The 24312-nt window shown below is 37.6% G+C and overlaps 2 protein-coding genes across 3 annotated transcripts in view; one reads left to right on the top strand and one right to left on the bottom strand.

Moving 5' to 3' along the window:
- The window catches only part of rnf38 (ring finger protein 38), a 56600-nt gene extending 50345 nt beyond the window's left edge, over positions 1-6255 (bottom strand). For both annotated transcript variants that reach the window (XM_051703160.1, XM_051703163.1), the window contains exons 1-2: positions 6172-6255; positions 4503-5085 (exon numbers count right to left, since the gene is read on the bottom strand). In XM_051703160.1, coding sequence (XP_051559120.1) covers positions 4503-5004 — 502 coding nt within the window. In that variant the 5' untranslated portion in view covers positions 5005-5085; positions 6172-6255. The remainder of the gene's footprint in view (positions 1-4502; positions 5086-6171) is intronic.
- A 12695-nt stretch (positions 6256-18950) lies between these two features.
- On the top strand, positions 18951-23198 carry zgc:195282 (uncharacterized protein LOC100192223 homolog). The gene is made up of 4 exons (XM_051703133.1): positions 18951-19073; positions 21543-21637; positions 21821-21875; positions 22195-23198. Exons 1-4 carry the CDS (start codon positions 19031-19033, stop codon positions 22239-22241), a joined length of 240 nt encoding a protein of 79 aa, XP_051559093.1. The 5' UTR covers positions 18951-19030; the 3' UTR covers positions 22242-23198.
- Positions 23199-24312: the final 1114 nt, after the last annotated feature.

The following is a 24312-nucleotide window of genomic DNA, read 5'->3' on the forward strand; positions in this document are numbered from 1 at the left end:
ATGATCAATAAGTTCCAAACAGAAATACAAAACCTGTGCTAATTGAAAGAAAACAAGTTGACAAAAAGATCTAATCCAATATTTGGTAATAATATACCATAATGAGAGACAAGCAATTTTTAATAAGCCTGTCATTTTTGACCAGGAACACCGAAAGTGTAACAAAGTGGGGAAAAAAAATAAATAAATAAAAAATAAATAATACACATCTTTTTTTTCTTCTTTTTTTTTTTCAAATAAGCATTTTTTTGGGGGGAGGGGGGGACTTTTGATACCCTGTGTGAACAAAGTCAAAAATAGGATAACATTAACTAGCATTTTCAAGCAAAAGAAAATCCTCCTCTGGTCAAAATGACCAAAAGACAACATGAGGGTTAATTAAACAAGTTAAAATAGGTCAATTAACATTGTTTTCAAAATGTTCTACCCAGTACAGTCTGAAGCCATAACATATAGTCTACTTAAGTTAGCAATCGATATGTTTATACTTCAACAATTAGAGTTTTTTTTTTTTTTTATAATTTATTGGTATAGTACTTTTCACAAACAAATTGTTCCAGAGCTGCTTTAGAGGGAATAAAATGGTGTTGTTCCCGATTGCGAACAGACGATGATTGACAATATTTGGAATGGCAAAACCATGGATCTGGGAATTCGCCAAATATATTAAACAGTGGCCACGGTGTGAAACTAGCACCCGCCACCCACAAAATGCAACAAGGCTGAATCCAGACCGCAAGCTCCTCGTCCAAACGTATTTCACGTGCGGGTAATTTTACTCATCTACCCGCAACAGGCAGGCGACCTGCAAGACTTCTCGGAGTGACACGACAAGAAATGCTGTTAGTCACAAAGACACTCGCTTGAAAAAACACACTTTATTATATTTTTAAAAGTAGACTAAAGAAAAGCCGTCAATGCTTCGCTTTTTGATTCGCTGTTTGTTCAGAGGCGTGCAGCACGAACCTGTCATGTGAAACACAGCATGTCAGCATGCAGCTTGTGCCTGTCTCATAGAACAAGTGCATGTAAAGAGTATTCACTCTTTTTTTCTCCGTTTCGTTCATCTGAAAACTGTTTGCAAATTATCTCCGATCGTCTCGAGAGGTGCTGTGAGTTTAGTTCGCTTTATTTCCATGTGGTTAGCATGCATTGTGAACGCAACTCTGCAGGTTCAGTAATATATCTTTGTATTAAAGAAACAAAGACGAAAGTGATTAAATCATAAAATAATACAAGACACGTTCACCTTGAACCTGAAATGGAGTTCCATTTTATTTTCTTTAGGCAGCATTAACTGTATTACCAAAACGCAATACAAACACAAATTCGATAAGAACACACATTTGGCAGCATTATTTTTGGGAACACAAGGGAATTTATTAGGCTTTATTATTATAATTATTATTATCTTTACATTTATGATTGTCTTTATCAGTAGGCTATTAGTAATTTTCCACCTGGTGTCGTTGACGGATGCTTGCGTGATGGCAAATGGAGCCATTGGGACAGTAAATGTTTGGATTTGGGGAGATGATTAAATAAAACATTTATCACTTCGTCATTTTATTGCTTTTTTCATTTAGTTTAAAGTGCAATTTGAATTTAGAAATGTTTATGTTTTTCGTGTTTCAATAAATGAATTACATTTTTCAAATCAATAAAGCAAAAAAATTCACCAACCCTCGGCAGGGGGGGTTGACGATGTAATCTGATATTGCGATGTTTTTTAAGGCGATTATGGATAAAATAATTTTTGCATATCGCCCAGCCCTAATGTAAACTCTTTTCATATGGAGGCAATAGCATACTATTAGATTGCCATAGAGTCTCCTTTTACATAAGTGTTAACAATAATTGCCCAGCAGCCAGTCAATGTGAACACAAGTATGTAACATATGTGACTGGGCAAACAAAAGTAGCTGACTGTAAATGCGTCTCCACATGATGCCGTTATCATGAGCGAACAACAACACGCATCTTCTATCCACCGTGCAGGAGAATCAACAAATTAACTGATTCATTGCTTCCTGCCATTAAATATATTTATACCACATCTGTGAATTAAATAGTTTGTGAAACGCACATTTTAATTGTAAACCATATTCAATTTCAGAAGCACCGTTTCTTCACGTCGAGAAATGCAATGTTTTTTTATTATACTAAAGTATGATAAAACAGCTATACACCTTCCACGTCACATGGACCCAGTCTTGGGCGAATGGGAAACAAAGTAGGAAAAGCTTAATTATTTTCTAAATGAAACCAGGCCTGTTTATGGAAGACAAATATATCTCACATTCGATTTCTTATTTCAGTTACTGCAAGTCTTTACATTGACTTTCAGTTTGCCTGGGAAAAATATATAAATGTAAATATGTTGTATAAAATGCTTACTCGGTTGTTTTTTCCAAGTGCTGATTTTGTCACTGTCAAGTTCACAGCACTCCTCTTTAGTGATGGGAAGATCGGATCATTTTACTGACTTGAATCTTTGAGTCTCGTTCAGCAAAATGAACGAATTTTAATTCATTTCAGCAGAATTAAATTAAAATGATACATTTTCAATAGCCTCTGAAGACTCGAGGTGAACTAGTCATTTCTGTTTCCTGTGTGAGCAATGCATAGCGTATACGGCTGTCACGTGACAAAATAACGAACGACTCGGACCTTGGTAGGGTAGCACCAGCTGTGCGTAAATTGTCACGTAAGATTGGACGTAAAGTTCACACTAAGGGCTTAGTAACTACTAGTTAGTTTGTAACTAAGTCAGTGCTTAATTTGGTTGCACCACCTATTCTTAAGGCAAGACTTAACTAGTAAGTCGTAAGCTCTCCGTAAAGTAATGCGTAGTCACATAATGACATTTACTTGTATTGATCCAATAAGCAGCCTTCAAATTTGTACATAGAAGTGTTAAAAAGCTATGAATTTCAGTTTGATCTTGTTACAGTTGATGTTCAAACCTTGTTTGCTCATGTAACTGTCAGCTGTCATAAATGATATCCCCATTTTCATTAATGATATATTTAGCCTAAATAAATAATATTTAAGAACAATCTAAAACGAATAAGGGACTATAAATAAACAATTACTTATACAACAGGCTGGAAAAATAGACATTTATTAATTTTAATACCATATATATATCGTATATGTTGAAACTTGACACCGTACACAAGAAAGTGCACCATTAGATCGGTTTCATGCTGAAGTAAGTTGTTTGCATGTTTTCTCCCGGAAATGTAAAAGAGTGTAAATGCCAACATCATAATATATGTCGAAAAGACTTGAAGCCTGTCAACCAAAACATGAGCTCATTGATGTCATAAAATATCAGTCTGCTTTTTTATTCCAACCGTTACTCATGGTCGGAGTCTTCCGTAAATATTTAGTTCATACGTAGGGTTACGTCCTACCCAAGTTTAATAGTGCAGTGTTCAAATATTTAGTAGTGCGTAAACTGTGACTTAGTGCCCATTTACACCACAACTAGGCTAAGTTTTCACCCAGAAGACTCGAGAGGTGCACTAATCATTTAAGTTTCCTGTGTGAGAAATGCATAGTGTATACTGCTGTCACGTGACAAAAGAACGAACGAAAGACCCGGACCAAAAGAGTCGAGAAGTGAACTAATCATTTCTGTTTCCTGTACAGCGGTTTTCACGTAACGAACGAACGGAGGTTGCGCAATACACATGCGCGGCCAACACAAAATGAACGAATCACACAGACTACTCGTTCTTCCGAGTCACATAAAAGATTCGTTCAAAATGAACGACCCATCACTACTCCTCTCACGAGCACTGCTGATGAATCAATTGCCGCGGTATAACGCGCATCCATGAGACAAGTGGGGGGAGTTTTAGCTGGAAATTCTAAATACACAAATGCTGCTGGTGCTATTGAATTTGTTAAATATTCAATGTCTGATATATATATATATATATATATATATATATATATATATATATATATATACAGAATATTATAATATATATATATATATATATATATATATATATATATATATATATATATATATATAGAATATTATTCTCTGCGTTAAATATAAATTATTATTATGGTCATGAGGGGGGTGTCAGTGGGGTGGCCAGTGTTTCTTTAGCCCCCTCCCCCGGAGGCGCCATGGGTAGGTGCTTGATAAAAAAGCTGAAATGTGCAGCTATATTTTTTGTTTATCTGTAAATGTGATGTTAAATATTAAGTTCAAGCAGCCCAACAGAATTCATAAAAACCACAACACATGGGTGGAGGGAGCTCATAGCTGACTTCACCCCCTATCCTGTGAGATGTGGTCAAATATAACTACACTCATGGCATATGTCGGGAAGGGACGGGGAAACTAGTCCCACCCAAATATGGGACAACATGAAATTATGAATAAATCAATATAGTAAGAAATTTTTGTCCACCCCTATGCTGCAATGAGATATACGCCCCTGAACTACACCTGATCTTTTAATAGAGGACTGTCTTACCTGCTCCGGAGTTTCTGTGCGATCCAGGCCCTGCGTGTCTGTGGCTACCCGGGGAGAGCACGCTCCCGGGCGGCCGCAGGTTTTCCGTGTGTCCGTGAGCAGCTCCGAGCTGCTGCTGCTGCTGCAGTTGGTGTTGGTGGCTTATTCCTCCAGCGGGACTCAGAGCACCACCACCGCTACCGTTCGCGTTAGATAATCCACCGTGGTAAAATCCAGACCGGGAGCGCGACCGAGTCCTGGGGGGCTCCATAGTCACCGGATGGGGGTGATGGTGATGATAGTGGTGGAAAGGGGACGCGGGAGGCGAATAAGACGCCGCGGAAGAGCTCTCAAGCGCTCCGGAGATTCTAGCGCCGCCCAGGCTGTGACCCCCCTCCAGACCCCCGTATTCAGCTGCCCGGGCCCCTGAGTCCTCGCATAAATCAGCGCGCTTGGGAACGGGATCCGGGGAACAGACACGGGGCTCTCGAGTCGCTGAATGCCCAGTAGCGGCGATTGGCATTTCCTTTCGGCTTATATTATTCCGCCTCTCTCACTTCCTCCTCTCCGATTCCACGCCAGAAAACACTTGCAGATCAAAACACTGTTAGAAAACAGTTTCGGTCATTAAAACGCTTAAAGACGTTAAACGCTTTACAAATAATTAAAACACTTACTAACTAAAAACGAAACACTCTCACTAAAACAAATACATATTAAAACACACTTTACATCATTTACAGCACTGACAAAAAAAAAAAAAAAAAATGTAAAACAGATTTGAGTCACTAAATAGAAGAACTGGATATTTATAATAACCTACTGATGAAAATACTTTTTGTTTCGTGTTTGGAGCTTCGTTCATTTGACGTGGATCGTAGTTACTGCATTCAAATAACAAATAAACGATAAACACACATTTTTAGTCCATGTCGTGACATTTTAAAACTTTTAAAATACTGAAAACAAAATTTCATCTCAAACGAAAACTTTTCCCCCCCAATCCAATTATATGAAATACGAAATAAAAGCAACACGAGAGCTAGTCGCGACGCCCTACACAACACAGGACGCACGTGTGTGATGTTTATGATGCATACAAAGTAAATAAATAAAGTAAATAAATAAAGAAGAGGGAGCAGCTGGTGATCAGACACTTCCGTGAAGCGCTAGCGTTAGCTCACAGCTACACAAAAACACATATAATATTATCTCTCTAATGCTCCTCTAATACACCTAACAAACACACATACCCTATCACAGCCCACTTTATTCAATCACACGGTGTTTTACCGATTTAAACCACATTTAGAGTGAAATAATGTAGATGTATTAGCTTGTGTTAGCAGTGAATGTCGCGCTGGCTTCAGTCCACCATCTGCTTTGGTCCTACAAAACTACCCAAAATAAAGCCCTGGTCGTGCTTTAAAACCTCAGGGCCAAATGCCCTGAATAGGCCGCTCATCGCTGATTAATCTGCCTAGGTTACAATATTTATATTTATAAACTGTGTTTATTTTTTTTTTTTTTGGTTACTGATGAGCGCTGGCAGGGAAGAGCTGAAGCTTTCTAAAGTACCTAATTATATTTACATCAGTGGAAAAACGGCCAAATAAAGCTTCCATTTCCATCCCTACAACTCAAACAAATATTCACACACATAAGCTATTAAATAAAAAGCGGAACTCACCCAGAGCCGAGCGAAGCTGTGTGCTATTAAGTGTTTTGTGCTGATATTTTGGCGTGGTGCTCCTGCGCTCACACGGTGTCAGTGAGAAATAATGTGACAGACCATCAGCGCGATTTCACAGCTCCAGCACAGCAGAACAGATCAGCCGAGCACAGAGCGACTCCTCGCTTCGATCAAAATGGGCCTGTGTACATGTACTGCCCCAAAAATGAAATGGAAACAGAATAGCTATTTTCTTGCACTCATTACCTAATTATTAATAAATTATGGACATCTTCACGATCCAGAAGACACAATGTTCACATTCATAATATACACAGAGACAAACTGTAATCTAATATATATAGGACCTTCATACATTTTACCTTCATTAGCTTTCATCATATTCAGCCTCAGTTTTTTTTAGTTAAAGGTCAACTTGGTATTTTTTTCCTCATTAAAAAACCTTGGATTTGAATCCCAAGGACATGAATAGACCTTTTTCACATTCCGGGTTTTGGAACGCGGAAGTAAACGTTTGCAGGGTAAACTTCGATAGTGGTGAATGGGAGTGAATGGGAGACCACAGTAAATATTATTTTCACTTATCCATTTACTCCAAGAGCAAAAGAAAAAGTCCACTATTTCATTTGAATGACTTTCATGAAGAAAAAAAAAAAACTAGAGAGCGATGGATTAAGACATTCAGATGGGAGAAGATGCCAAATTTACTGTCACTCTCTCAGCAGCTGTAATAGAAGCCCCCTCGCAGCTGTGGTAATTCATTTTTTTAATAAATAATACAAAAAATGATAATATAAAAAATGTGCTATATTTACACTGCTAAATAAGGTGGAAACGCGTCATCACAGTCTGTGAAAAAGGTCTATGGTAAATTTGAAACAGGCCCATGCAGGAGCGATTCTAGGATTTTAATTGTAGGGGGGCTCAGCCCCCAATGAAACCATAAGATGTGCACATTTAATGTATAACACTCTGTTGCATAGATAGAGATGTTTTTTTTTTTTTTTAACTGTGTTCACAGCATTCAAAATAGCAAGCTAATATTCATTAAAAGAAAAAAACCTGACATGCTCCTCTCCTTCAGTCGGTCAACAGACACTAATCATCGATTGTTCACAAATCAAATGGGGCTTTTTCGTTCAGTGATTCAAACCAATGATACGTTCCTTCATAGCTTGCACTCCAATGCTATTGGTTCACGCTATAGTCAGTCTTTACAAGTGGAAAAAGCCACCAAAGCAATCTCGCGCTTAAAACTAGTGCAGTGCTGCTGCTGTTTAAAAGATTTGCTTGCTGAGCAACAGATTTTTAGGGGGGCTGATATAAATTTTAGGGGGGCTAAATATGTATATCAACAATCATTTGATGCATGTTGTACATTCTTACACTGTGAAAATAGCTTGTATTTGACCAAAATGCCATTATTGTCAGCAAGCTGACTGAGTAATATGTATTATGGTGTCAAAATAAAAGTTTCCCAAGAAATATGTGTGACTGAGCCTGGCATCGTCCATGTTTCCTGTTCTTTCCGACAACAAAGCACTTGAGCGTGATGTACTCTTAATTACCACTTCAGAAATGGGAAGTAGGATAATTCCAATAGCACATGAAGGCAGCATAAGTCCAAGATGACTACCATATTGATCAGCACAACATAAACAAAAAATTACTGAGTGCAACTTTAAAGGACTTCGAATTCAGACTGAAAATCTATCTTTAGAAGAGATTTCACTTAGCTATTCTCCTGCATGCTGTTTTCTTCATATTCATTTTGTCTAAGTATTTCTATTGTTTTTCTATTAAACCACTTTAAGAAACCACAATTGAAGTTTTTATGTAAAATAAAGTTACTGTTGCTATTATTAAATAATCCTCTTCACTTGAAGTTGATGCTTATGGAATATATCGTGATGAATCGATCTTGTTTCAATTGCTCTTGTCTAGTTGGAGCAGTGAAGGGAATGCAAACTATGGAGATGCGCTGCTGAAGGGGAAACGCGTGAATAATTTACAAATGTTAGAAGCTTCTCCAATTTATCTGTTCTATACGTGTAAACGGCCTCCATTCACTTAAATATCAGCACAACTTTTTTGTAAATGCAAATATTTTATTTGTTTAGATGATTCAGATTGTTAGCATTGGCCATTCCCTATGGCTTGTTGTACATTTAAACATGAACACACCTCTAGCTGACCAGTAGCAATAGTGTGGACTAGATTTAATAGTGTAGAGTGAATTGTCAAAAAAGTATTTTTATAGTATATTTTTTAGTTTGTGCCAAATTCTGGATCAGTGGATATTTAGTAGTTACATTGTGTTCTGATCTGAGACACTGTGAATAAGGGTAAAGAACTATATAACTTTGTGTTGATGCTTGCATTTTTTTAATTTTAATTTTTTAAGGAAATTGATTAACGAGTCAAAAGTGATCTGTGGTTTCAGAGGTACTATTGCATTTCATATGAGTCACATAGGAGCTGTGATGGTGCTGAGTGTGTGTGGGTGTGTGAGTCCCATCTGATAATCCCACCTTGACATTGTTTTTATCTCATTTTTATTTGAAATCGCATACACAAAAACATGCACATCATATGTTCAACAGAATATGTTTATAATATGTTATTTACTCATTCTCTGTTATCTCTTCGTTTGTAAGCTTGCATCCCAAAGTATGGTCTTTCCTTGTTACATGCATAGAAAGATAAACTTATATAGTAGGCATGTTTAGTAGTGATAGTTTAAAGATTGGGTGAGAGATGGCAGCAAGAGGGGCTGCTATGAAAGGAAATATGGGGGAGTGAGAGAGAGAGGCATAGGGGGATGGGGAGAGCAAGGATGGGGGTAGGGAGGTGTGTGTGAGTGTTTGGGGGGGGGGGGGGGGGGGGCTCTGCTGATATGCATTCTTATTGGTTTGTTCAAATGGTGGGGGAGGGGCACCCAGCACACACCAGCTGTATGAAGAGAGAGAGAGGAGAAACAAAGGGAGAGATGGAGAAGAGGGGCATATAGCCTGTGTTTCCTCCACACTAATATTCAGGGATAATTAAAATTCAGGCAGAGCAGATGATTTAAACTGCTGATATGCTCAAATTAAAAATTAACATGAGATCTGATCCTAATCTGCAACAATATTAAACACAAAAAGGCTGAAATAGATTTTTATAATTCTATTTAAAGTGTATAAGACTTTTATTAATAGTTTATTGATATGTTAAATTGTTTTTTTTTTTTTTCAGCAGGACCTGATGGTGTTTTATCCAGCAACCTTTCCCAGATCTCTCTTCCTTTACCTTGACCAGGCAGATTTTATCCATCAAGAGATGTTTGTAATGCAGTGAAATAAGCTAGAGGAAGTTGTGCTTTCCATTATTTATTTAAAGGACAAAGGAAATACTGGAATCCTCTTAAACCAGTGTGACTAGTCTAAAAAAAGAGAACAAGAGAAGACTGGGTGAGAATGAGTGAGAGAAAGAAGTAAAAAAAAAAAAAAAACCCACAGGAAATGAGAGAGGGAGAAGGGAGGAGAGAGTCGGCCTCCTTGTGTTTAAGCCAAACCAAATCTGAAGGAATTGGAATTGACCGCTTAGCTTGAGAACCTAGAGGAAAAAACTATAAGACAGAAAAAGAAAGAAAAAGACTGAAAAGAAATGGCAAGAATGCAAAGGCAAGAATCAACACATTTGGAGTCTTTCGTTCTGTTGGCTGTCTCTCTCTTTCGCTCTCTTCTGAATGCAATTATACATTACCACATTTTCACACTGTAAGTTGAAAGCCGTTTTTTTATTAGGACAAGACTGACTTAGGTGTTGGTAGTTAGCACTAAATTGTAATAGACTGCAAAGTTATGTCTACTAAACCTTAAAGGAAGTTTTATTGTTGTTCTTCAAAAATCTGCAAGCTGGTAAAGCAGCTGTGATGTCTTTGGCTAGTTAGACATTGCCAGTTGGCTGGGACAGATGAGTTTACACATTTGGGATCTGTGTGATGTCTTATAAACCAAAGCAGAAACAGCAGGATCCTGGTCTAGGCGTCCCGTTCAGCAGCACCTTCCCTGTTAACATCAGAGATTGAATGTGTTTGCCAAGATTCTAATGCATCAGGCATGGATATGCTGTCTGTTTTCATGTCTCTTGGCCCATGGATGTCATGCCAAGGCCTACTGAGACTTATAAACATTATAACACATACACAGTCATGCATACTCAACCAGCCAAAATTCTGGACACACCTACTCATTATTATTACAATTTTCCACATTTTAGAATAACAGTAATGTAATGGAAGTATGGGAATTGTACACGGACCAAAAAAGTAACATATATGAGCTTTTCAAAATATACACACTTTGCCTCTGCACACTCTTAGGTGTAACGTGGGCTGGCAACAAGGTAAACGAAGAGACGATGACGAAGTGCTATGATCCCAAGTGCAGTTTATTCATAAACTTGAAAACCAAAAACCGTGAACCGAAACATAAACATGAACTAGACTTGACAACCAACCAAGATACATTAACACAAAACATGACATGGAAACATGAACATGAAAACATCTAGACGTGACATATCTCCCCCACTAGGGGTGGCTCCCAACGCCCCAAAACATTGCGGCCGTGGCAACTTGACGTGGCTACATGGCATGACTTGGTAACATGGTACAGCAGGATCACTGACTTGGCCATGGCAGGCATGGATGCTGACTCGCGTGAGTGCTGGACCATAGAGCGGAGGCGGGCTTGGACCGTGGAGCAGGCTGAGGCGTTGCTGTGACATGGCATGGATCAGGCTGACGTGGGGCGCTGGCTCGGCGGCCATGACGTGGGGCGCTGGCTCGGCGACCATGGCGTGGGGCGCTGGCTCGGCGGCCATGACGTGGGACACTGGCTCGGCGGCCATGACGTGGGACGCTGGCTCGTTATCCAACTCCCCCACAGTGAAAGTTGAACCACTTATCTGCAGGGCAAAGTCGATATATTGAGCCAGATTGAAGGTACTCCAACTGCCAGGCATCCAGCAGTGCACCGGCTCATTCAAGCCTGCACAAAAGAAGTGTTTGAGGGCGAACTCATTGAAGCCTACCTCGTCTGCCAGGATGCAGAAGTCCTCCACGTAATCTTCTATAGATCGCTTTCCTTGACGTAGACGTATAAGGATATCCGCTGGGTTCATTTTGTCGGTCAGGTATTCTGTAATGTAGCTTGGCAAGCAATGACAGGCAGGAACAGACGATGAAGTGTAGAACCCAAGTGCAGTTTATTCCTTATATACGTGGTAAATCCAGAAACATGAAACCAAACAAACTTGACACTAAACATGAGCATGAGCATGGACTTGACTTGACTTGACTTGACTTGAGCACGCCAGCACAAACAAACATGCGAACAATCCCTGACCCTGATACAATGGAAACATGAGACTAAAATACATGGACAAGATAACAAGAAAATGACAATGAACCAATGACATAACAGAACTAATAACAAGACTGTGAACCAATTGGAACAATACACATGAACATGGGAAATACTTTTTCAAGATTACATGACAATGAAACAGGAAATAACATGACATGGAACTACATTTCAAAATAAAAGACATTAACACAAAACATGATATCGAAACATGAACATGAACACATCTAGACATGACACTAGGCATTTTCTCAAGCAACTTCGTGAGGTTCATCCAGGGATGCTTTATGAACAGTACAGGAGTTCCCATGTATACTGGGCACTTTTTATTGAAAGGCGCTTTTCCATCACTATCCAATCCAACACATTCATTTAAAATGTGTTTTTTTATTTTTTTATTTTTATTAATAATGTAAATGTAGGCACAGTATACAGCATATTGTCTACAAAACTAATTTCAAGCATATAATCACATTTTAGATCAAAAGGTTTTTAAAATCATGAGAAACAATTTCACCCAATTGTGACCAAACTTTTGACTGATTCTTTAGAAGTTTTTCTAAACCATTTTTTCACTGTGTAGGGTTCTTGAGTTGGATAGAGGGTTCTTTGGACATACAGTAGGTTCTTTAGATCTGGGTTCTTCTTGGTTCTTTAAAGCACCAGTTCATGGATGTTTTCTAACAAACTACAGAGTAAAAGTTCTTTGTGGAGCATAAAGGCCCCAATATATTTCCGGAGAAATTTTTCTTCGTTCTTTGTTCAGGGGTAAAAAGAAGTTCTAAACAGCTAAGCAACAGTATACTGTTTTCAAACATTCAGACACCCGCCACACCGATGTGGGAGGTGTTTAGAAGTACATTTAAATATGAGGATGCTAAACCTTAACTAATGTGACATTAAAATGTGTTATCAATGACTTTATGCCTCATTCTAAGAGTAGAATTCACATTAGGTCAGTAAAAGAAGATGTTTGAACCACTCAATGATCATTTTAAGTAATATACGTACTATATGCAGTAGAAAATGTTACATTTGTCTTGTTTAGATTCTGAATTCATGACGCTAATGCGTTAAGATGCTATACACTATGCGGCCATAATATGCGCCGGTTACACTTTGTTATTGTAATTTGTGATGACACTGATTCTTGCAAAGACAAGTGTATAAAAGTGGTAATGTGCAGAATAAAGACAAAAGAATGATGATATGCATATCTTACTTTGGGCAGATGTGTGAATGGTTTTAGCTGCAGATGGCACATGAGTGAATGGGTAATTGAGAGGATTTAAGTAGATTTAATTCTTTATGTAGGCTAATAAAACAACAACAACAAAAAACTGTCGCATGACATGGTCTTGAAAATGTCTCTAAGTGAATGATCTGACTGAACTTGACTGACTGAACAATACAAACTAAATTATCTGTCGGCTTCAATGTAGGTGGAGCTCCAGGTCACACCTACCAGTGATGTGGACCAATGGCAGTAAGGTGTTCAGCAGCCTGTAAGATTTTTTTCCTAAAAATGTGCAAAACACCTTCTTTTTGGCCAGATTTTGTTCTAAATTGTGTCACACTCATTCGTTCTTCGATTTCGTATGAAGTATATCAGGGCCTTAAAAGTGTTCACATGACATCAGACCTTATTCACAGCAGTGCAATCTTTGATTTTTGACGGGAATGACAACAAGGCTGTGAGGGACAGACATACAGAACAGACAAACCGTGCGCTTCGTCATATCCAATTTTTGTGAGAGCGCTAATTCTAAGCGCAATTTCCGTGCTTGCACAAAGCGCAAGTGGGTGTGGGTGAGAGTGTTTGCGCTATCTGTGGGTGTATGCACGCAAACTGGGTGTTTTGTATGTTAATCAAAATCTAACCTCAGTTGCTGCATTTGCAGTTTGGAGATTCCACCAGCAGGTGGTAATAAAGTTCATGCCCAAACTCTGAAAATATAGTGGAACATCAAATTATGTCCCTGACATACACTGAAAGCCGTTTTATGAAACAAATATTTATGAGATTTGTGTTAAACTATCTTTAGGTCATGGTTTATTTTTAAATTATTATTATTATGTATATATTTACAACTGTATTTATGATCTAATTTGTATTCATATTTTTCCACCTGTTGTCATTGAGTGATTTTTAAGTCACTGCAAAAGGAGCCAGTTGGACAAACTAAAATGTTTGGATTTGGTATGATTTTTTTGACAACTTTGTTAGTTTGATTATAGATTGTTTTGTTTGAAGTGTAATTTGAATTTAGAAATTTTTAGTGTTTCAATAAATTTATTTAATTTTTCACAATCAAAATCGACCGGTAGAAATTAAGTGCGTTCACTGTTAATAGCCATGATTTGTGTGTCAGTAGATGAAAATTATTAATAATACTTACATTCTCTATAAATTAATGTATCTTAAATACAAATCCTGATGAGAACCACATTTTCCATGTGTATAAAAGGAGCATGTCCCTGTCATAGAAATATGCCTGACTTTCAACAAGGACGCAGTTAATGCACAAAAGAACGTAAGTCAATATATTCTTCTATTCTTCTAATTCATTGCATTCAGTCCATTTACACTACCAACTTTTTATGAATGTGCTGTCTTTGTTTATATCACTGGTGCTTGACAGGGAATGGACTATATAATAGGAGCTGATAGTGCTGGAGAAGAACCACTGAAATAAAATTGCACTTGACCCAGCCCTTTAGCGCTTTGCATGCACAATTTTGCCAAACCCACTTGCACCTAGACTTATACCAAACTTCATGGCCATGCCCATTGACTTTGCATGCATGACTAATGGCGTAGTGCTCCGCTTAGCGCTAGCACTCTTAAAATAGGGCCCACAGTCTCTTCAGTTGTTTAAAGTGTTTTTGAAATTTGAAAAAATATCTTTCCAAGAAATTTTAGTAGACAAAACACTTCACACAACATGAGTTGTGAAAATTAGATGTGATCTAGGAACTATTTGAGAGCTTTATAGTGCATGTCACTGAATATACGGTAAGTCTGTCCCTCTATAACCTTTTTTTAAGAGTGCAAACGTGCCATCCTGTACCAGTCCTGCAACACTGCAACTTAACAAGACACATACAGTACTGTACATAAGCTATGCTGTTTGCCAAAGCCTTTGAATGTTACCAATGTATATCAAGGTTGTCTGTACTGGGTTTTTTTTTTAACCCAAATCTCTGCAAAAGCCAATCCTGCATTGTCATGAACTCTCTCACATAGACATTGCTTAAATCAGAAAAAATAAAATAAAAAAATAAAAGATGTATAATTAATACTCACTCTTCTTCTTTCTCCTCTCAACCATCTTTTCAGCCAGGAAAAGGAGGATTTAGGCTTGTTTTTAAGAGCCAAACCAAACCAGCATGAAAAAGGACAGAAAGAGAAGCCCTCCCTTCCTCTAACCTTGTTTTGCTCTTCTCTGTGTAATTTGGCAGTAGATAATAGTGTGTGTGTGTGTGTGTGTGTGTGTGTGTGCAGTCTGTGTGGACAGGGCTGTGACTCTGCTGTTTGGTGAAGTTCCCAGTAAAGCTTGATGGGATTTTTTTTATTTTTATTCCTGTGTGAATGAAGTTGGTGTGTCATTTGGTCCATTGACAATTGGACCAAATCCTACAAACTCTCTCATGTGTGGAACACTTACTTGCCCAACTGTTGTGTTGGGTGGGCGACAAAGGTATAATAGCTCCATATATGACTGTTGAAAAGGCCCAAATAATTTTGGGGTATAAATCAATTCAAATGCTAGATTAAATATAGCACATTAATGTAATCATGTTGATTTTTCACCATCGTGAAACACACGATTTAGTAATCCATTCACAGACAGTGATTATTAAATACAGAACATTAATTTATTTATTAGTGGTGTTTGCTAATGCAAGCACCACTTTTACTATTTCTCACAAACATCTAACCCTAAGTATTAAGCTTGGGTGCATATCTTGTCTCACACCATTGATGTTGTAGACATGAATGATACCTCAAATTATGTGGCTTGTTGAGGAGAGATGTGCTATTATTTTTCTAAGCGATCAGACTTTCATCTGTCATGATAAATGGGTGAGAAATTCCCATAGACTTACACTGATTGAGGGACCTAAGCCATATAGGGACCAGAATAAAATAGAAACTTGAGGGTGGGTTCTTTTGACTTGGGCCAGTATGCAATCACCAACCAACTACCCAGAACACCTTAGCAACTGCAAAGCAACACCCTAATATCATGGCATCCAGTTTTGCACGGGCAAGCACTACTCACATTTTCTTCTGAAAATGTAATCTAAATTTACAAATAAAGCTGAATACAGCTGAACACCAAGGAAAATATTCATCATTTATTATTTAGAAATCACTTGCACGAATTCCACATTGAACTCTTGAGAAGTGCAGAAAATAACAATGTTCGTCCTTGGTATTCAAATGAAGTGCACCTTCAGGCACATACATTGTGGGGGAGTAGTGTAAGTCTGTATAAAGGATTCATGTTGAAATGGGGGATATAGTACATTATACCATGGGGCTGTTGAATGCTTAATTCTCTCTCCTTCTCTTCTCTTCCTCTCTCTCTCTCTCTCTCTCTTTCGTTCTCACCTGCCCCCCCCCCCCACACACACACACATACATACGCACACACATAGACACTCCCGGGTGACACACAGAACCTTGATGTCAGTGCACCCCAAGATTTAATAAAGCAGTTTAACAACTGAACAACTACATGCAAGAATTGCAATGCATACCACCCTGCTACTGAGAAGTGTAGTTAAATTAACAGCTTTGCAATTTGAAGCAATGTTACTGAAGAACACAGCTGAAGAGAGCCGCAGCAGACGCAGGTAATCTCACACACGCACGAGCGTGCTTTCTATCTCTTTCTCTCTCTTACACACACAAAACACACACACACACACACACACACATAAACGCACACACATACTGTACACACTACTCCAATAAGTGCTCTCAAGATGCTGAATCTGTGGCGTAAGAAAGTAGTTCTACTCACAAGAGTTTTTTAGGGACAAAAACCTGAAAATGTCTTAAAATAAAAAAAACTGAAAAATGTCTTGAGGTGTTGTAACCGTGTTATAAGCAAATAATTGACTGCTGAATTATTGAAAAATAATGCACACCCGAGGTGCAAAGGCCGCTCCGCTTAGTTTTGTGGCCACATTACCACCTCAGGGTGTGCATTATTTTTCAATAATTCAATGGTCCATCGTCAATTATTCCTTACTAATGCAACAGTTAGTTCTGGTCCTTGAATTTGATTGGCCAAGCAGCATTCCAAGAATGCCGATATTTAGTATAACATCACTGGGACGCTTCACTATTTGTATCACTCCACTTGTCTGTGTTCGTGGCTTTCCAAATGGTGGGGATTTTGATTTTTGAATCCTTTTACCAAAGAGATTCATTGATAACACTTTAAAACAAGGTTGTATTCATTAGCATTCATTATTCAAATTAGTTAACATAAACTAACAATGAACAATATTTTTACAGCAATAATTAATCTTGGTTGATGTTCATTTTTACATACTAATACAGTTTTATAACTAAAAGTTAGTTAATGCATTATGAACAAGCATAAACTAACAATGAACAATTGTAATGTCATAAATTAACATTAACAACATTATAAATGCTGTAAAAATATATTGTTCATTGTTAGTTTGTAATATCTAAAGCATTCTCATGTCAACAAATAGAGCCTTATTGTAAAGTTTTACCGATTTGTTCACTGACCATTTCTGCAGATTACATCTTTACACCAGTAGGTGGTGACCAATAAGTGTCTTTTTTGTTATGAGTGAGTCATTTCATTTGACTCAACTAATTTGTTACAAAACACAGAGGGGCAGATTCACTAAACAGTTGCGCCACTTTTGCGTGTGGTATTTCAGCACAAATACCTGTGTCTTGTTCACTAACAACCCGCAATCACGTTTAGCGGGCGCAATCAGCGCTGAAATTGCACTGCATCTTCAATAATTAAATGAAGTCATTGTCATTCCTTTCCACGCAAACACACCTCCTATCTATGTAAATTAGGCTCATTAGATATTGCGCTTCATTCACAAAACTCCATGCAATTTTCCCTACGCAGTTTACATAGTGCTATTACTGCCAATTTAAAGTAGGCTGTAAAAATGTTTTTTTTTTTTAATTTTTTTTATTTTTTTAAAGAGATGTTTGTGAACATTTTCAACTGATCATTTCAGCAGTAATTAATTAAATACTCATCAAATGATGTTGAAGAGTATTTAGAGAATTGATCCGTCCTTCATGATGGTGGACTTTGATCATTTCCGGGTCACAGGCTCCAGTATGGAAAATTAAAGAAATGAGAAGCACCCACTGATTTATTCATGAACAAAACACCACAAGTTAAAAAGCAGAATATCAGAGCTATGGAGAAAATGGAGTTGTGCTTGATGAGAGATATTATTTAGAGATATTTCTGCTGGCGAAGAAGAAATGAGCAAACTGGCCAATTTTTGTGTAAATTGTAAGTATTTCAATATCTGTTGTATAAAAGCAATATCACACTTGCAATAGTACTGTTGGTCTGATTATCAGCACAACTGTGAGATATTCAGACCAAAAAACTACAGCATGCTTGTTCATGTGATATTGCTCAATTAAAGCTACTAGAGACAGTCTCTTACTTGTCTTTTGCATTTGAACACACATACAAACAACTCTCAGTCTCAGCTTCATAAAGATTCTTCTTCTCACGGCTTTCTTTGCTCATCCAATCAAGCAGCTTTCAGTGATATCATCGCTCTGCTTGTGTGTGTGTGGCAGCAGTTTTGGGTTTCTCCTAAACTCCTGCTCTCCCACACTAGAGTTTCTTCCATAGAGAGAAAGAGGATGAAAAAGGGCGAGTGGACAGTCACTCACCATGACAACCCATGACATCTGAGCAGCTGACATCTGTTTCTCTCTCTCTTTCTCTCTGTCCCTCTCAAAGTCTCTCTCTGTTGTTTCTTTGTCTCTCTTCCAGCAAACAACCCACAAGCTTTCTTATTATATCAGACAGGTCTGATGACTTCATAAATTCCTCAGCACCATTTTTTGATTTTTAACCGCAATGTCTGACCACAGTAGAAGTGTGAAGTCCTTTCAAAACAGCAAGACTGAGTTAAGTCCAACCCTACTACAGCCCGACCATGATGTACTCATCATATCACATCACCCACAGAGACTTTTGACCAACATTTTCCTCCCGTATTTCTTGCAACCATTTGAATTGTTGAGAGTATTTACGTTTGAAATCAGTTCTTGCTTCCTGTCACTGTTCATCTCTTGCCATTTCCTTTGCTATACTGAGAGGCTGTCACTTTTGAGACACTCACATTTCCTGCATCTCAAAATCTCACGCATCAAAAACTATAAGCGATCCGCTTCAGCCATGGTGAGCTTCTGTCCTATCTGTGGGAAGCCTGTGTATTTTGGTGAGTGGGTGTGATAGATCCATCTTTAAAACATACTGCTAAAGATGATATTTAGCTTTTATGTAGAGCTCAACATGTGAAAAGCTCTCTATCTAGCGTTGTGCTGCTGCATGCTACGTTTATCAGCTGAGTGGAGTGTAATTTTCAGACCAGTCTCTGTTTTACTTAAAGTTAGGGGGGGGGGCTTGCTTTTGTGATATATTGATTATATTGATTATATTAGCCTGTAGTTGTATGTTGCATATTTTTGTGATCATTTTTAATATGTTAATAACCAAGAACTGAAATGTAGAAAGGACATTGCAGAGCAAGCACATAAAGCCTACATTAGGGTCTGCTGGTGTGCCAATTTCAACTAAGTTTGAAACCCTGAGCCATTTAGGCAATGGTTGTGTGATTAAGTAAGTGTGCATAGGCCATTGTCTGAAGTGGGTGTATGTATGTGCTTGTGTAGAGTTAGTCAGTCTGCACACTTCTAATACCATCAGCACCTTATAGCAAGTGTCACATGAGCACAGGAAGTGTCTGCCTGTGGCAGGAGTGGAATAGGCCAGAAAGAGAAAGAGAGAGACAGACAGAGAGAGAAAGAGAGACATTTGACTGTTTAAATTTGCAGATGGCAATGCAAAAAACTATGGGCACTCAAAGAAAGAGCAGTACATAAAGCCAAACCCTACAAGAAAAGCTCTGTAGCTGCCAGTCAGATTTTAGCTAGAAGGGAGAGCAAAATATTAATATTAAATTAAATATTTAAATATTAAGCTGAACTGTAGGCAGCTGCTGATTCAGCCAAAGATGGAAAAGTTGATCCAAGATGGAGAATTTAAGGCATTGGTTGGAGGGTCAGTTTCACTCTGATCCTTGTTCGATCTTGTGGTTTCAACTCCAGTGGTGTGGGAGAGCTTGTGCTAGGCTAACATGAAAGGGTAATATGTACATAGAACTGAGAACTGATCCAGATGGAGGATTTAGTCAAAGAGAAATATTTAGTAATTTAAGATCAAATGCACTCTCTACGTCTCCTTCTCTTGATTGATAGAGAGATTTAGGGTAAAATTACAGTAACATTCCAGTTAAAATAGCCCTGTCTAAAGCATCTAACATTTACAGTCATGCATTTGGTTGATGCTTTTATCCAAAGTAGCTGACAGTGCATTCAAGATACATGTTTTATCAGTTTGTATGTTTCCTAGGAATCAAACCCATGATCTTGGTGTTGCTAGGCCATGAGCTACAGTAACGTTTGTGGGACATGTTGTCGATTACCAAGAAAATCATTTTGTGAAAACAAGGAAACATATTTTTATAGTAACGCACTGATAATGGATGTCTATGGGGCAAGTCTACAGCACTGAAAATAAATGTATAAAATATGCAAACCTCACACTGTTTTGAAAGTATAACCATACTTAAAAACTGAAGGATACTTTGTTTTTGCATACTAACTCAAACACACACTAGCACACATATTTTAAACTGTGATTTTAAACATGACCTTTACAAAAAATCTAGAGTTCTGGCAAACTAGCCACAAGTGCCACAAATTTGCTGCAAATTTGCCACTCATTATTTTCACATGCAAATGAGCTTGTGATTCACCGCAATTGTATGCCAGAAGTTTGCAGCTCTTCACCAGTAGTGGTGAACCTGCAGCAAACCCTTGGGAACAATGGACAGTTTGCCGCAAACCTAATTTGCATGTGAAAATATGCCATGAAGTCTCAATTTCTGTAAGAGATTTCTTTGACTAGACTCATTCCTAACCATACATTTCCACTGGCATGGAAAAAATCCGCTCAACGCCGCTCACCACGCTAGAGAGCTGCTGCTTTGGGGTGTGTTTCAGCAAAAATTCAGTTCACGGTCAATATAATCATCATAAATATGTGTAAGTACATTCAGAATTATGCGAAATGTATTTCCGAAAGTGCAAAGGATAAAAACAGTGTTGATTTATTGTACTTTTTTAATCCAGCCACAGTATTTTCATAATAAATGCATGTAGTCTTCATTTGTGAAGTCTGTTTGGAGTCTCATTTTTGCTTACCCAGCCACAGTATAGCCACAATAAATGCACGCAATCATCATTTGAAGTCTGCTTGTGATTAAAGCACTGAATCCTGCAGAAAATGCAGTATTATCTTCATATGTAAAAGCGGATATGAGATATGTCACTGCTTTTAGCTCACAGTGATTGGCTCCTGTTGTTTTTCATTCCTCATTTGCATAAAGAAGAGGAATTTAAACTTTTTTGACGCTCTTGACCGTCCTCAAAGCTTTCTCTGCACCACTGTCAATCCCACAATCCACCTCAAGAGCATGGCGCTCGACTTCCATTGGAATGAATTGAAAACGCTCGCTCACCTTTGCTCAAAATGTGCCAGTGGAAATGTACAGTTACTGAGCTAAGGCCAGCATCAGTCAACATACCTGGCTGAATGATTAACCTCTGACCTTTGATCCATGCAGGCGAGAAGAAAAGGTCATTGGGACGGGATTATCATCCGTTGTGTTTGAAATGTCACAAATGTAAAAGACAGCTAACAGCTGGCCAGCATGCAGAGGTACAAATATATACACATATGTAATGTCATCATTTTGTATCTATGAATGTTGTCTTTTTCTACACAAATAATTAGCACTATAAACTGATAATGGCCAAAATGCATTGGAGCGTTATACTACTAATATGCATAATGCAGTAAACATAGATTCTTATTCTCATTGTCTCTAATATTTTTGAGCAGCATGATGAGAAACCATACTGCACTAACTGCTACATGAGAGATTTTGGACCCAGAGGTGAAAGCAAATCCCAATACAATTTATTAAATAATATATATTAAAAATATAGATTTATAAATAAACTAATGCATATTATATTTTATTTTAAATATATGTTTCTTTTTTTTTTTTTTTTTTTTTTTTTTTTTGGGAAACAGTTTTTGATATGTATGTGCATTTGTGCATATAAAATGCATATTTTGTTCATAGTTTTGAAACAAATGCTATTAAACTTGATTGGAATGATTTGATTTACTCTAGGGCTTGGAATTTTATGTTGACTTTGTGGTGTACTAACCATCTCTCTCTCTCTCTCTCTCTCTCTCTCTCTGTGCAGGTAACCGAAAACCTGTTGCTCGGACATTTAACACACCTGCTGAATAAGAGATATTCTGCCATCATGAAAAACACACCAGACCATCTACAATCAACAACATGGCTAGACCATCCAGATTTACCAACAACACACCTGCAGCATCTATTTTACATTGCCACACAAGGCAAAATAATTATATATTGCATTTAATCTAGCTACAGATTGAACTCACCACCCTAATTTTTCAGTTCGTCATAAACTCCCAATGCCATCCACAGTGGCACTCTCTTAGGGAACTGAGCTTTTTTTATGAGATGATTCCAGAGCTGAAACCACCATAGACATTTGGGAAACATCCCTCCAAATATTCAGAATAATAGTCAACTGATATGTTTTTTTTTAGTGACATATTCTTTTACATTTGGTCCCCCTCTTGAGTATTTGTTTACATCCTTGGTTTAATCTATTCTTCTTTTGTGATTAATTTAAAGTTGTAGCACTTAGGGGGCCTGGGTAACTCAGCGAGTAAAGACGTTGACTACCACCCCTGAAGTCGCAAGGTCGAATCCAGGGCATGCTGAGTGACTCCAGCCAGGTCTCATAAGCAACCAAGTTGGCCCGGTTGCTAGGGAGGTTAGAGTCACATGGGGTAACCTCCTCGTGAATAGCGTGAAGCCTCCACACGCACTATGTCTCCGCAATAACGCGCTCAACAAGCCATGTGATAAGATGCGTGGATTGAAGGTCTCAGACGTGGAGGCAACTGAGATTCGTCCTCCGTCACCCGGATTGAGGCGAGTCACTACGCCACCACAAGGACTTAGAACACATTGGAAATCCAAATTGGGGAGAAAAGGGAGGGAAAAAAAACAAACAAACAAAAAAAAGTTGTAGCACTTAATTAGTTATTGCATGTTATTGTTGTTGAATCAAATTGTATCTTCCCGGTTGTATCTTTTTCTTGGTCTTAAGAATGGGGGATGTGAAAATGTCAGACCGTAGAATAAAACTAATTTTGGTATAAATGTGCAGGCATGTGGTTCTTAGATAACATTATATATTTTTGATTTTGAAATACAACGTCAAGAATATGTATACCATAAATTAATTGATTTACTTGAAACACAATGTAATTTTTGTGCTCTATCATTGTTCTTTTTCTGGGATTTTGAAGATCAGACACTATACAACAAAGGGTTATTTTCACAAGGAAGCAAACATATCTACAAAGCAAAAATGACAATAATTAATCATTGTGTCTTTTTAATTAGGAGTAGACGCTTGCTTCCCAAACCACTCACTGTATAAGTGATGGCTGTATTATTTTTGTATATTCAAGAATAATGTTTATTTAATTTTAAGATTTTATTTGTTTTATTTTTCCATTAGTTCACTGAAAAGCTTCACTCATTTAATTCAGAGAGCTGCCTGCTAGCATATTGTCAAATCATTGAATCAAAACAGTCTTTTATCCACAAGTCCTTAAAAAAATCTGTAAAATTAAAATGCACTTTTTAAAATGCTTTTTATTGATTTCCCCCCCACATTTCTTTTTTTTTTTTTTTTTTTTTTTTTTTGGAATAATTGAAGATTTACAATACATATGGAAATTTAACTGTATAATTGCCTATAATCGGTATTGTAAACATTCATCTGAATATTAATTGCTTCATTTTATGTACCAAAGTCATTGCACTGCATATATGGGCAAGGATGCATTTTAAAAATAACACAAGTTTTACATTTATTTTAAATGTAATTACTGTGCATCATGTGGTAGCATCTAAATGAACTGTTTTGATTCAAGTCAAAAAATACTATTTAACATCACTGAATCAACCTGACTACATTAGGTTACACCAAAAAACAAAAAAACATTTTTTTTTTTAAAGGAATATTCCGGGTTCAAAGCAAGTTAAGGTTAATCGACAGAATTTGTGGCATAATGTTGATTAGCACAAAATGTCATTTCTACTGGTCCCTTGTTTTCTTAAAAAAAAAAACAAAAAAAAAAACAACTCAAATCGAGGTTACAGTGAGGCACTTACAATGGAAGTCAATGGGGCCAGTTTTTGGAGGTTTTAAATACAGAAATATGTAGCTTATAATTTTATAAAAGCACTTACATTCAGTTCGTCC

Source organism: Myxocyprinus asiaticus, chromosome 7, assembly GCF_019703515.2.
Source record: "Myxocyprinus asiaticus isolate MX2 ecotype Aquarium Trade chromosome 7, UBuf_Myxa_2, whole genome shotgun sequence".
Lineage (NCBI taxonomy): Eukaryota > Metazoa > Chordata > Actinopteri > Cypriniformes > Catostomidae > Myxocyprinus > Myxocyprinus asiaticus.